Below are 13616 nucleotides of genomic sequence, written 5' to 3' on the forward strand. Positions count from 1 at the left end.
AAGGACAGAAATTAGGTGGGTAGATGAGATTAAGAGTTTGCAGGTATAACGTGGCAAACAGAAAGCACAGGACCGGGTGATTGGCGGAACATGGGAGAGGCCTTGCCCTGCAGTGGGCGCAGACAGGCTGATGATGATGAATGATACTTCAAAACTTAGTTTGTAGCTTCATTCCTTGCCCAGGCTGAGAATACACCCGTTCCGTGATGACGCTGCGACACGGCGTTGTAGTTGTACGCGTTCTCTGTGTACCACCTCGACACCTTTTCGCAGCGGAGCTGCTGAAGCTTGGCAGAACTCCGCGTGCCGTCTGCGAAACTCGGGCGGGTATGCTCTACAGGAATTGCGCAACTATGCCGCACAGCAGGTGCGAGGGAAATCGAAGACAGTGGAGGGACAGAGAGGATATATGGAGAGTGATGGGGAGTGGTGGGGAAGAAGGCTAGAGCCTGGGGCGGGAGGGAGTAAAGCGCAGTAAAACGAGGAGTGCTGAGGCGAGGAGCCGGAAAGGAGGAGGGAGCGATCGTTTAGCGAAAACTGCCTTCGGCGGTATGGAGAGCAGAAAGAAAGAAGGAGTAGATGTTTAGAAAGGAGCACGAGTAGAGATAAATCAAACGAAATAAAATATCTTGACGAGGTGGGATTTGAACCCGGGTTCCCACGCTCCGAAAACAAGTGTCGTAACCACTCGGCAATCCAGGCACGGTAGGAGAAAAAGCATTTATGGGAACCACATTATTTTTTGCTAAGAGCAATAGAACCAGAAAACAAGAGCAACAAAAGGAAGAGACGAGAAAGAAAGTAAGAAAGAAAAGGAAAACAGAGAGAAAAGAAAAAAGGTATTGAAAAAGAGCCACGCATGATATAATATAGTGACGGGATCGGAAAGGAAATGAGTGTGAACAGGAGGGACGGAAGGACGGGAGAGGGTAAAGCATTGCTTAGCCACGTATACTACAGTATAGCATGGGGGTGAGAATAAGAGTGGGGGTGAAGAGAAGTGAAGTGAGGTGAGGAGGAGGGAATGGAGGAGGAAACGGGCACCAACTCCCCTGTGTCCACAGCATTCGGACCAGTAATGAGCAGCTGCCCCAAATTTTTTAATCGTAAGTGTACCGAGTCACACTGTCAATCACCGGCGACAGTTGTGTGAAAATGTCGATAAAAATTGAAAATAAGAAATGTGTTAGGCTAAGGGTCATCTATGATAGATTGGTATTAAGGTATATCTTAAATTAAAAACTAAAGTCATATAATTAGTTGACATCAGTATAAAACGCTCCGGCAAACTGGTTACGAAACTCTGGTTGTCGTTGTCTGTTAGTTCTCATAAATATTGTGTCTAACAAAGAAAAACGAGCCCTTAAAAGTCACCTTGCTTCCTTCTCATCAGGGAAAAGAGTTAGACTGCCTTCCAAGCGAGAAAAGTGACCGTCGGCGTCGACGCAATTTTAAAAAAAGTCACGTGATGAGGTGATTACGGGTTCGTGACGTCATCATGAAGACACAGATTGCGAGCACTTGTAACGTCATTATGATTCTCGTGACGTGCCACTGACGTTGCATAAGATGACATCATGTGATGACGTGATCACAGAAGTCATCGCATAGTCGGAGGTATGCAGATCCCGGAGGCAGTGCAATTCCACCTGATGTGCAAAAGCCCTGCAATGCTTACGATCATGGAGGACGTGCAAACCACGTCAGATGCAGAAAGCTTTAGAAGGTGGGGGAGGGGCTGGGGGAGTGAGGGGGGCACGCATTAATACATTGTCTGAGAAAAAAAGAAGATGGCTGACAGTTATTCAAGCTTGCAGACACATTTAGAAGCAGCGCACTCTCGAGCCACATGTCTTACATAAAGGTCGCCTTGCGTTTTAAGTCGAAAGCCTTATATGTCTCAGTCAAGAAATTTTCGAGATCTGGCGAAACTACACGATACTTCGTGAGATCTGCTGTGACCGGGAGCGATCCGGACAAGCAGCGGCAGTTTCCGCCTTTTCCGGATAATCCGCATCCGCTTTCGGGATCTGCGCCCGGTGTGAACGTGCCTTTAGTGAACACGCCGAAAACATAGGAATAAAAACATAATGCCTGAATCAAAGCACGACAGCTTCCCTTTCGGACGGTTTTACACGGCGTGGGGATGGCTGGAATGACAAGCTGGAATTTTTTGTTCTTTTATTATGCAAATGTTCGCGCAATACTAAAAAATTACAAGAATTCGTGCCAACAAATAGGTGGTAATGCAGTATTCTGTGTCTGGTCTTAACGATGTACGCTTGTGCATGTTCTAAGGCACTGTGATTAAATTTGAATGCTTCGGTGTCATTCAATGTAAAGGAAAAATTAGAGGTGAGTATGATCCTCCCTTAGGTGCCGGTAATGGCACTCGCACCTCGGCGTTCGTCTGTCCTAATAATTCTTGGGTTAACCTTGTGTTTGTCGCACTGCCGAAGCGGATCTCGGAGCCCAGGTAAAAGTAGCAGCGTGCGTGGTTGAGATCTGTTCCGCCATTTACCGCAAGGATCCAAACTGCTGACAAGAAAACCGTCTGCTCTGTCAATAAACTAATTGAATTAATTTTCATTATTTATCCTTAGAGTTTATTCACATGAGGAAGCTTATTCTCCGATATTATGTGTATCATCTCGTAACTTAAATCGGAAAAAATTGATTTCGTACCAGTCTTATATTTTACAAGATTTTTCTTAATATTTAGAAAGAAACTCTTGTTTCCTGCATAGAAACAAGAGCGTGACACGTTGCTCGCACCACTAATAATCCGACCATAGTTTCCAGAGATGGTTAAGATAATAATATAATAATATCTGGGGTTTAACGTCCCAAAACCACCATATGATTATGAGAGACACCGTAGTGGAAGGCTCCGAAATTTCGACTACCTGGGGTTCTTTATCGTGCACCTAAATCTAAGTACACGGGCCTCAAACATTTTCGCCTCCATCGAAAATGCCAGCCGCCGCGGCCCGGGGATTCCATCCCGCGACCTTTGGGTTCAGCAGTCGAGCGCCATAACCACTAGACCACCGTGGCGGGGCGGAGATGGTTAAAGAACCTATAAGGTACGGCCGCTAGGAATTGCATTAATACGGGGGACAAATATGTTGGAAAAAGCTGGAAAACTGACATCCAACACTTTTTGTTTATTTATTGATGTTGTTTGTTGCTACTTCTACTCAGAGGTACCGGCATGGCGAGTCTCCTAACATGATCACTCTTGCCTCATGGCTTTCGGTTAACACAAGGCGTGAAGCTTCAAAATGCCGGTTCAGTGCTATCCCCTTCCTGGAGCAAATGTAAAAATGAATATCTTTCAATGTCAATGGAATTCCTACACGAATACACGTAGCTTAATATTGCTAGCAACTTTCCTTGGCGTCGAAACAAATAATGCGAGTGTTGTTACGTACTAAATAGTCCTAATGAAATAAGGTAGCAAATTACTAAGATTTAAGAAAGCGAACAACAGTGGCTATCCTCACGTAAAAGTGGTCATAATTCGTGCAGTATTGAGAAAGAGTCGCAGCTACCATCCACAGGTCGTTCATGGACGTCTCGCAGATGTCAGTGCGGAAGCTGATAGCATTCACAACATTACCTTCATTCAGGACATTCGCATTTCACACAGAAGCAACAATAGTAGCTCAGCAGCTAAAGTGATGTTTAGCTGTTAAAATGTGAGGACTCGTGTTCGATTCTTGGTCATGGGGGCACATTTGCCGTCGAGAAATGAACAAACATCCGTGTAATTACGTGACAGTGGTTGAAGAGCCCGTCGCGCAGAAACCGCGCTGGCGGCGTCGGCATTGGTTGTGAGCGAAAAATCACAGTACATGAGTAACCAGGCTTGATTATATTGTTCAGCTTCGCCGATGAAGAACTTTAAAAAAAACTTTAGGCTGCCTTAATGTGCCGTTTAAGTGTCTTTATTGGCGCTAGCCTCTAGCGCTATGCCAACTTTTGGTTCACACGGGAAGACTTTAGAACGAAATGAGACTTTTCTGTCGAGGGTACGTGCCACCTTAATGGCACACCCCCACAGGAAAACAGCCTGCTTTTAAAGACGATAGTATTTCTTGGGGAACTTAAACGCAGAAATTTTGGTCTGTCTTTCTGTTTGTCGGCACGTCCCTCGATTCAGCCACTCGGCCAAAGTTGAACCCCTTGCACAAGGGGCCAACTCATACGTGAACGGCTCACTATGTTCAGTACTTGTCATACAGTGGTTGATCAAAAAGCAAACATTACGCATATCTGAGGCGCAACATCACTAGGTAAGTATTAGGTGGTGTGTTCCTTTAATAGAAAATAACATAGATACTAATTCTAGAGACCCTAGTTCTTAAAGCTGCGCTGAAAATGCGACTAGGCGCCGAAACTTGGCTTCCTCCGTGCCTGCCCTCTGCGCGAGCTCATTGTTTGTGTTTCGGTTTCAGTTCTTCTTCTTCGTCTGTTTATTAAGGAAAGGAAAAAGCACCTAATTTCTCTCTGCCTATAGGCGACACGGCGCAGTGCCGTGTAGGGTGGGTGTAGGAGGGAATAAAGAATAGTGGGAAAATAGAGAGAAAAGTGATAGAGCACATCCATCCAACGAAGAGAAAAGAGGACAGGAAAGATGGGAAACGTCACGGGAGTTCAGGGACGGGTCCGCGAAACACAGCTAGAGGCACGGTGCACACACATCGGCGAAGCGGGCAAAGGCCCCGTCGATGAGCGGCGCACGGCATAGCGGGCGAGGAGTCCGTCACGGGGCGCCGGTCGCGAGAGGTACGAGGAGTAATCAAGGACATCGCGCAGGCACGTCCGTCTTGCTTGAAATCCAGCGAGCGAGCTCAGTTTCCGCTCTGGCATTCCTGCTTTACCCAGGCGACGTGAATATAAAGAGTGTTGGAGAGTACTCGTTGAGTGCGGACGTTTCTTCTGCTTCGGCGCTTCGCGCCAAACCGCGTGTTCGGGCTGGCTGGCCGTCCCCGCCGGTCTTGCCTGCTGCTGCGCCGGGACTACCAGCCCGCAACACAGCATTCACGTTTCCTGACGTATTGCCAGATGGCGTTCATATCTCACGCAGCGTTTCTTCTATCGTCTTTACACGACATTTGCAGCGAAGCACGCAGATACGCGGCCAAATTTTTTCAGTGAACTCTTTCAATTAATTTAAAACGCAATCAACGAGTTGAGCTGCCCTTACCACTGCGTGGCCTCCGCAATCAACTCCAGCAGCGCGCCGTAGCACTGCCGAAGCGAATCTCAGAGGGCACGTATATAGAAGCGCGTGGTTTAGATATGATCCGCCAGCTCTTCAGAAGCAAACTGTCTGCTTTTTCAATGAACTCATTTGATTATTTTCCTTCATTAGTCTGACAGTTTATTGGCTCTTGTATTACCTAAACTTTTATGCTCCGATGACATATGTATCATGGACAACTCTTAACTTAAAGGGCCCCTCACTAGGTGACCTAACGAATTTCAGTTAGACATTGCAAGTTATTGCGATCCCAATAAAGATTATAAAATGCGAAGCATTCCTTAGCGAACGCGAGGCACTTTGGCCGTTTCTATCTATCTATCTATCTATCTATCTATCTATCTATCTATCTATCTATCTATCTAGCCGCTTACGTCTGGGGGCTCTCCTGGTTGTCTCGATAGGTTGTAATATACCAAAGTTCGCACAGCAGAGAAGCAGTGTATGAAGAACACGATTCACTGGTCATGACATAAATAACGCAAAATACCTGTCGCGTACGTCATAAAAAGCTTTCTCTCAGTCATGTGTGGCACATACCCGCCTACCAGAGTTCATGTTATGCGGGTATGTGCCACAGGTGATACAGAGCCTCAGTCAACAGACTAACTGCGAACACACACATTGACACGCGAAGAAAGTGAGAATAATAATTCTTGGGGTTCTACGCCCCAAAATCAAGATATGATTATGAGAGACGCCGTAGTGGAAGACTCCGGAAATTATGACCATCTGGTGTTTTTTAGCGTGCGCTTAAGTCGCACACTACATGGGCCTCTATCATTTCGCCCCTTTATCATTTGGAAATGCATGCGCCGCGACCGGGATCGAACCCGCGACCTTCAGCTCAGCATCCGAGCACCGTAACCGCTACACCACCGCGGCGACGCAAACAAATTGAGGGAGCTGAAGACAAAACACCCCTGGAAGACGCTCAACTTCCATCCACTCGTCCAGGTGGTCCGCAACGTAGACCACGTGGATTACGTAAAAACCGGGGTCAATGCTTCCTACAATAACTCTGCCGAGAGGACCATACTCCTCATCATTACCGGTGACTTCAACATTGGTTTATCAAACCCAACAGCGCCTGCTGCTAGCACTGCCGAAAGACGGCTTGGATGTGAACAGGGCATCGCAAGACCTCGTTGCCACATCCAGGACAGGAGGCATCACAGATCATTTCTTCGGAAGAGGCATCCACGATTTCCACCAGCTGTACTATACCTCGCACTTCACTACACTTAGACCCCTCTAGTCGCGATGACGAAACGGATCTGATACAAGTCCTGTCCAGCTGCTCGTGCTCACTGATCACGGTGATGGTGACCTTGTTGAAAGAACTGTCAAGAACGCCTTCCACACATGCCCACGAGTTCGTCAAACGTGCGTGCGTTGTCCGTCATAACGCATAAGTATAAACATAACAACTTTAGCGCAACTGTAACAGCTACAACTGTGACTGTAACGTGTACGTGCAGTGCACCGGCGCGTGCCACTCGGATGTGTATATATCTAGACAAATTTTTCTGAATACGAGTAGCGACTGTCCTGTTTATCTGTGTTCCTTCTTTGTCTTGTTCAAATTTGTGCTGTTCAGTAATGAAGAATATAAGCACTACATATCAGCTTACCGCGTCTGGTGTTGTTTACACCCATGTTGCTGTTGCACCCACGTTGCATCGTTGCGCAACGGTAAACAACTGGTTATAATACATGTATGACTTTTCAACATATTTGTGTGCGTATATCATTTGCACATTTCTCTAGCGTCATTCCGTCACGTTTCGCTCAATGTGAAAAGATACGCCATAGTCACTTTCCCGCGCATGCTTCGCATAACATCGATTCCCACGGTACGTAGGATCTGCTGAATTTTTATGCCACAAAATTTTTTCTAATCGGTCCATTAGAAGCTGAGAAAAACAATTTGTAGAGGCGCGAAACCGTGATGCGAGGAGGCGAGCTGCAAACCCTTGCCGCTCGCCCCGTGTAGCGTTTGCAAGCCAAATCCCTTCCCGCCCTCTTTGGCACGCGAACGGGAGGATCACATAACGCATACGCATGAACACGTCATGCGCACAAAATGTCCCGAATGCATGACGTGCCCGAACCAGCCCGAGCCCCCGAGACGCGAGCGGTGTTGTGGCGGCGTTCTTTGCGCTTTATCTCTGCAAGGTTTGCCGAATGCGCCCTCGCCGATCACTTGGCTTTCAACCTATTACTGAGCCCGAAAGCTGCGACATTTGTACGGACGCGAGACAAGCGGTGTGCCGCATGAACATATAGTTAGACGTGGGAGGATAAATGAACCTAACGAGCGCTGGAACGTGGCAGAAAATTAGTTTCGTTTAAAGGGTGGCGTCTGCACAATGCGCAAAGCACGAGAACACGAACGCGTGCGAAACGGAGGTAGATTAGTCTAGAATCTCGCTTCGATTCGCAGTAAAATTTAAAAAATAAAACGCACACATTCCGTTTGTGTGTTTTATTATTGCTCTCAAGTTTTATTGATCCATTCAAGCAACAAATTACACAATGTACGCGTCGTGTCAAATAATTATCGCAGTGTCACGTGCTACTGTTGGCGACGTCAGAGCGCAGTCGTTACGCAGAGGAGCGACGTCACAGCATTACCATCTACGTAGGGCCATTTTCTCATGTACGTCATCCCCTCATTCTCTGGGCGCGCGGCCGCGAGAAGAAGGGCAAGCAGCGTTAAAGGGGTACTGACACCTTTTTTCGAAGGCGAGTTTACTGTGCCATGCATATCACCTGTATGCAGAGACGGCTCTGAGCAAGTGTGAAGCTCAGAAAATGCTGATAAGGTATTTTAATTTGATATTAAAGTCAATTTTTCCATGGCGCACCTACTGACATCGACACTAGCTTGACGTCAGGCTATAGTACAAATTCTGGTTACTTCACGCAGCAGTCTGGCTAGTTGTGATGACGTTAGGTACAAAAACTTCCAAGATGGCCGCTTGTGCGTCATCAAAACTTCCAAAATGTCCGCTTCTGCGTCACCAACGGAGCCACGTTGCGGAGCGGCCGTGGAAACGTCACTGTATATTGTGCGAGCACGTGACGAGAAGCTCCCCACGAAACACAAAACCTCTAAAAAACTTCTTGAAACGACTAAAAAGGTATGCAGACATCTAGGTATATTATGCAACGTTGAATAAACGTTTTTCACAAGAAGTTTTTTAGAAGACGGTGAAAAAACGTTTTTTACAAGAAGTCTTTTTAAAACGTTTAGTGAACCTGTTTTTCTAGAGCTTTTGCCATTAAAATGCGCACATATGAACTTCGGTCGCTCGTATACGTTCGTAATCGCAAATATTGGTCGCCTGAACCGCATGCGCAATAAAAAGAAAGGGTAGCGCGTTTATATTTCTCCGCATTTTAACATGTGAAGATCGGTAAACCAAATTTTCCCATCTTTTAGCCCACCATGCACGTGAAGGATACAAAATCATTCGCCGAACATCGATCACCATCGCTTAATTGATGAAATAAAATGTGATACAATGTATGGGCAGTATGGGGACCGAGAGTGCCCCCGGACCCTTCGAGCGTCATCCCCAGTTAGTTCGTTCGCGCGCAGACCATGCTTGCTGAGGCGCGCTCCTAGCGAGGGCGAAAGAAAAGCGTCTTTTCCTCTCTACAACCTCGCCTCATCCTCCCGCCGTCGCGAGGCAAGACATGGCCTCCGAGATGGCGGGCGCGTCCGCCATCTCGGAGGCCATGGTCGAGACATGTCGCCACCCATGGTCGCCATTGGTCGCCACACACTTCGTCATTCTACGTCATCGCGTCGTGCGCTCTCATTGGCCGCCCGTGACGCCGCTCTGGCGCTCTCGCTCCCTCTCCACCGAAGCCACCGACGATAACTGCGCAGTGTAGTTTCAAGCGTTTCAAGTTGAGTATCCTTTCTCCGTCTTTTCGGAATGTGCTTCTTGTTCGTCCTGCTATTTTTTCGTGTCAAAACTCCAGGACCTCATTGTCTTCCAGACATCCAACAGACGTAAGTGTCATTTTTAGCTTTCCGCGCGAAAGGGTCTGTCATGGAAAGAAAAAAGAAAGCTATCGGCTCCCTATCGCGTCGGCAAAAACATCGCCGACTTCATGCTGCAGTTGAGCCGCTTTTTCGCCAGACCGCCTCGATGCAAAATAATGAAAGTAACCTTTCAGCACAAAACTCAACTACTGAAAGCGTAGACAATGCCTGCCTGGCTACAATCTGTGTTGAGGGTGATGAATGTGAAAGTGCGTCACCTGAACCCGCCGACAGGTCACCTGAACGAATTATACATGAGAGCGCCAGCTCATGCCCGTGTTCAAGTAACTTTGCTGTGAGGCCTTAGAAGGATGTGCAGAAGGCGACAAAACATATGCTTCGAAAATGTTCCGATTTGTCATAATTTTTGGAAGACATAGGGTAAGCTGTTGCACGCACATGCTTGGCTGACTTCATTGTGCCATTTGCGTGCAGGATGAAAATAAAGTTCTGAGTATTGCCGAAACCACGACACGATTGTGATGGCCACCGTTGTGGAGGAACTCGTTGATTCTGCTTACCCGGGATTCTGAAACATACCTAATTTAAGCGCATTGTGTGGGCAATATCAACTGTTCAGCTGCACTTTCCTTTGGCTGTTACAAGTTTTCTACTGTTAACTAGGTTTTGCTGTTGTGCTTGTGTGTATTTGTGGTTGAAATTTCCAAAGTATCTTGTTTTCTGTACTCATAAGTGACCTCAACACACTTGGTAAAAATTTTTAGCACATAAGCAACACAAAGCCGAAAAAAGTGGGACAATCTGTGCACTAACTTTAAAAAAAAAATGGTTTATTTCACACGAGGCATTTGTAGACAATGGGGTGGTTCCCTCAAGCTTAACCAAGGTGCCATGCAGAGAGATGTGTCTTCTTCCTTTTTATTTTAGCAAAATATACGGCATATTGATCACCTCGCGAACTACTCCATGATCAAGAAAGTCAGTGCTTCATTCGAGAAGGACAGTCGAGGAGCGCTAACAAAATTGATACCCCCTATTGCAATTTTTGCAGCTTCTATTATCAACTTCGTTAGTTCTTGGACCATGTGTGTGATGTGTAGAAGCGACAATTCTCTTTTCCCCTTTTCCTTGATCGCTTGCTGAGGCCGCCTTTTTATCAACTCTATTAGCTGATAAAACATTTGTGTTCTGAAAGAGAGGTTCCCACTCACATGCTCTACACTGTAACGCCAGACGTCCATCGTGTTTACAAGATTACAATGCTGTCTTATAAATGCCATTGTATGTACCGCAACTAGGCAGGACAACAGAAAGGAACAGACGAACACTGTTGTCCTGTCTAGTTGCGCTACTTACGATGGTATTTACTATGTCGAGACACTAACTCACCCAACATTCGCTCGGCTCTTTTAAAAATGCTCTCTTAACCTATCATTCCTGCAGTGGCCCATTTCCCGGCATACTGCTTACCGCATGAAAGAAGTATCTGATAAATGACAGCTTCTCTGCATTCCAGAAACTGTGTCCTATGTTGTTTCTTGCAGGCAGTCGTCGTCTTTGGTGCTTGAGTGCTGATTCTGCAAATCGATTTCAGCTTGCATCGAGCTGAAAAAAACGACTTGCAGATTAGCACGTGATGCCAACCTTTTTATTCTGTACTTGAATAGCGCAACAACTCAACGGAACACATAGCACATTGGAAAGATTCACACACAACACGTCACTCAAACAAAGGTGTTAGTCGCAGAGGTCCCGATTAGGAAGTACCGCTCCATTGCCCTGGGGTGCTATTCTGGACTTCCGCCATTTTCTGTCAAATTTGACGTAGGCGTGACGTGTACACAATGATGACGCAAACGCATGAAATGCTTGCGAAACGTGACGTGAAGGGGACATAAGATGCAAAGAAACGTGCAATTAAATAATATTTTGTATCTGAAATTGTTAATGTAACAACAAAAAAATAAAAGAAAAGTGAAGCGTTTAGTTTTAAAGTTGTGAAGCAGACGATAACGTCTGCAATTTAGCGCCATATTTGGAGATGAGCGACAGAGCCATAGTAACTTTTTTAGCCAATAAGCGAGCCAGCCAAGCCAGCGTCGACATTGCCGACATCGTTATTTCGCTGGTTGTTTTGCGTACGTGTTCTGTGGTTATGTCGGCAGATCGCGAACAGTGGGCCGCGATGTTGCATTTTTTTACCGATCGTCCCTGTATGGGGAGGGTCGTTTGCAACTTACTACCGGAGGTACGATGGGAGCCGTGACAGACGATGACAGAGCGCCTTTACCACCTGGGCCCCAGCAGCAGGGCGCCGCCGGAGTGGCGGCAGCTCGAGCTCGAGGCGCGGAATGACGGTGCAGTCAGGTAAGCTTGCGTTTCACTCGGGTGGTGTTGAAGTTTCAGCTATGCACATGCTTATTGCAGAACAGGCGGATGGCTGTTCGATTTGGCGACGCACGTTTCGGTGGACGACGCCCGCATCCTTACAAGTATGCGCGTCGACCCCGTCTTGGGCTGCGGTGGCCCTTCGTTCCCAGGGCCCGCGGCGTCCAGAAGCGCTATAAGGAGCTGCACAGCATTGCAAGTATTAATAATGCCCCTTCTGTTCCTTCTGTCTTTTTTGTTGCGGTGGCTGTTCCGCGTCTAGTTTATCTTAAGTAATGTGCCAACTAGCCCAACAGCCAGCTGAGTTATTTATAACGTCTCCGATGCGCGAAGTATCTTCCTGAACTGTCGTGATCATTAAGATGGTGCTATATGTTTTGCTGAGGATGCGTAAGGACTACTGTAAGTAAAAGTTGCAATCATGTAAATATACATAAGCAGAAGCAATAAGAGTTAAGTTTCAGGACCTCACGTTACGCGCGATCAGTTGAATCTGAAAGATAAAGTCTAGGCGAATCTCAATCCACAGAAGTGATGCACCTCCGAAGGTGTTAACTGTGGAAGGTACTTCCACGTTGCTTACAACATACGGATAAGAAGTGCATAATGGCCACAACAAAGAAGTGGAATTGTAGTATTTCATGCAGTTGATGTTACATTGGACTGGCAACACTAAGAAGTGCACAAACTGCATTCAAAGCGATGTCTTTTATGCAGATGTGCTGGTTTCAAAACTGGTTGGTACAATATTAGAGGCAGCCTTTGTTGTTGGCAGCAGTGAATGATAAGACAATGATGTAAGCAATGAGACAACTTGACTGCTTTTTATTATTGCAAGGATGATGAAATGACTCACAATGATGAATTAACAGAAGAAGATCAATTGACTCACAATACATTATGAAATATCATGTATTACTCTTGCATGTAAACTTTTATTGTCCACCAGAGAAACCAGGACAGAAAGTAGCTACACAGTGCTGTGCCCACGTTGCCCCTTTCGGTACTGGTTCGTTTTGTGCCTATAAGCGTTTACATAGATTACCAACCATAGCAAGCTTGTGCTCTTGCATGTACGAGTGGCTACTACATGAATAGAGCTTTCGTACACACCTGCCAGACTCGTACAGTCATCACATGGGTTCGCATTGTGAATAAAGTTCCGAAAACAATGCTCTGGAATGGCATTCAATGTTGCATGCACTGCTGCAAAATAACACAGGCTGTTTACAGAGTCACTATGGTCTCAACAAACTAGTTCTGCTATGATTTGCGGCAGAAACTGAGCATGCTTTTGCCTAACTGCTTGGTACAATTAGCATGCTCTCAATGAACGAACACAATGAAGCTTTTGTCAGAATACAATTCCTGCAAGAACACAAGTACAGGGGATAGGTATAGGATCGAACACAATGCAAGTGGCTACTTTGTCATGAGAAACAGCAAGAGCTTCTTGTGTTTCACATTTCTGTGCACACCTCGCAGGAATGTACACCCATTACATCGAGTCGTGCCCAGCTGTGAACCACTACACAGCGTGATCCTGCATTTGCCTACCCGCCTGGTTCATGTCTACTGCAGCCGTATCGTCGCTATTGTTGCTGTAAAGGTCCGCATATTCTCATTCGAGTTCTTCAGTGCAAGGGATGTCGTCTGGCTCAGGCAGCTGCTCCCAAACACCGAGGCCGTGAAGCACGACACAAACTGCGATGATCTTCGACGTGAAGAGTGGGCCATAGTACAGTGTTCTGTACCTCTGCAAGCACCGAAAGTGGGCCTTGAGGACTCCAGTGGACAGTTATACGACGCACCGCAGTGAAGAGTGGGTGCGGTGGAACCGGGCAGCAGAGGATTCTGCAGGATGTGCTCCAGGGATGGGGTTAAGCAGCCAAGGTTGAAGCGAGTATGCACTATCACCTGTGGAGGACAGTGTTCCAA

At 46.6% G+C, this 13616-nt stretch overlaps 1 protein-coding gene across 1 annotated transcript in view; it reads left to right on the forward strand.

Moving 5' to 3' along the window:
- Positions 1-13219, forward strand: part of LOC119397214 (uncharacterized) — a 31648-nt gene extending 18429 nt beyond the window's left edge. Inside the window, exon 2 of the mRNA XM_037664651.2 lies at positions 13164-13219. Within this exon, the coding sequence (XP_037520579.1) occupies positions 13164-13219 (56 nt within the window). The remainder of the gene's footprint in view (positions 1-13163) is intronic.
- The last annotated feature ends 397 nt before the right edge of the window (positions 13220-13616 follow it).

Source organism: Rhipicephalus sanguineus, chromosome 6 (genome assembly GCF_013339695.2).
Source record: "Rhipicephalus sanguineus isolate Rsan-2018 chromosome 6, BIME_Rsan_1.4, whole genome shotgun sequence".
NCBI lineage: Eukaryota > Metazoa > Arthropoda > Arachnida > Ixodida > Ixodidae > Rhipicephalus > Rhipicephalus sanguineus.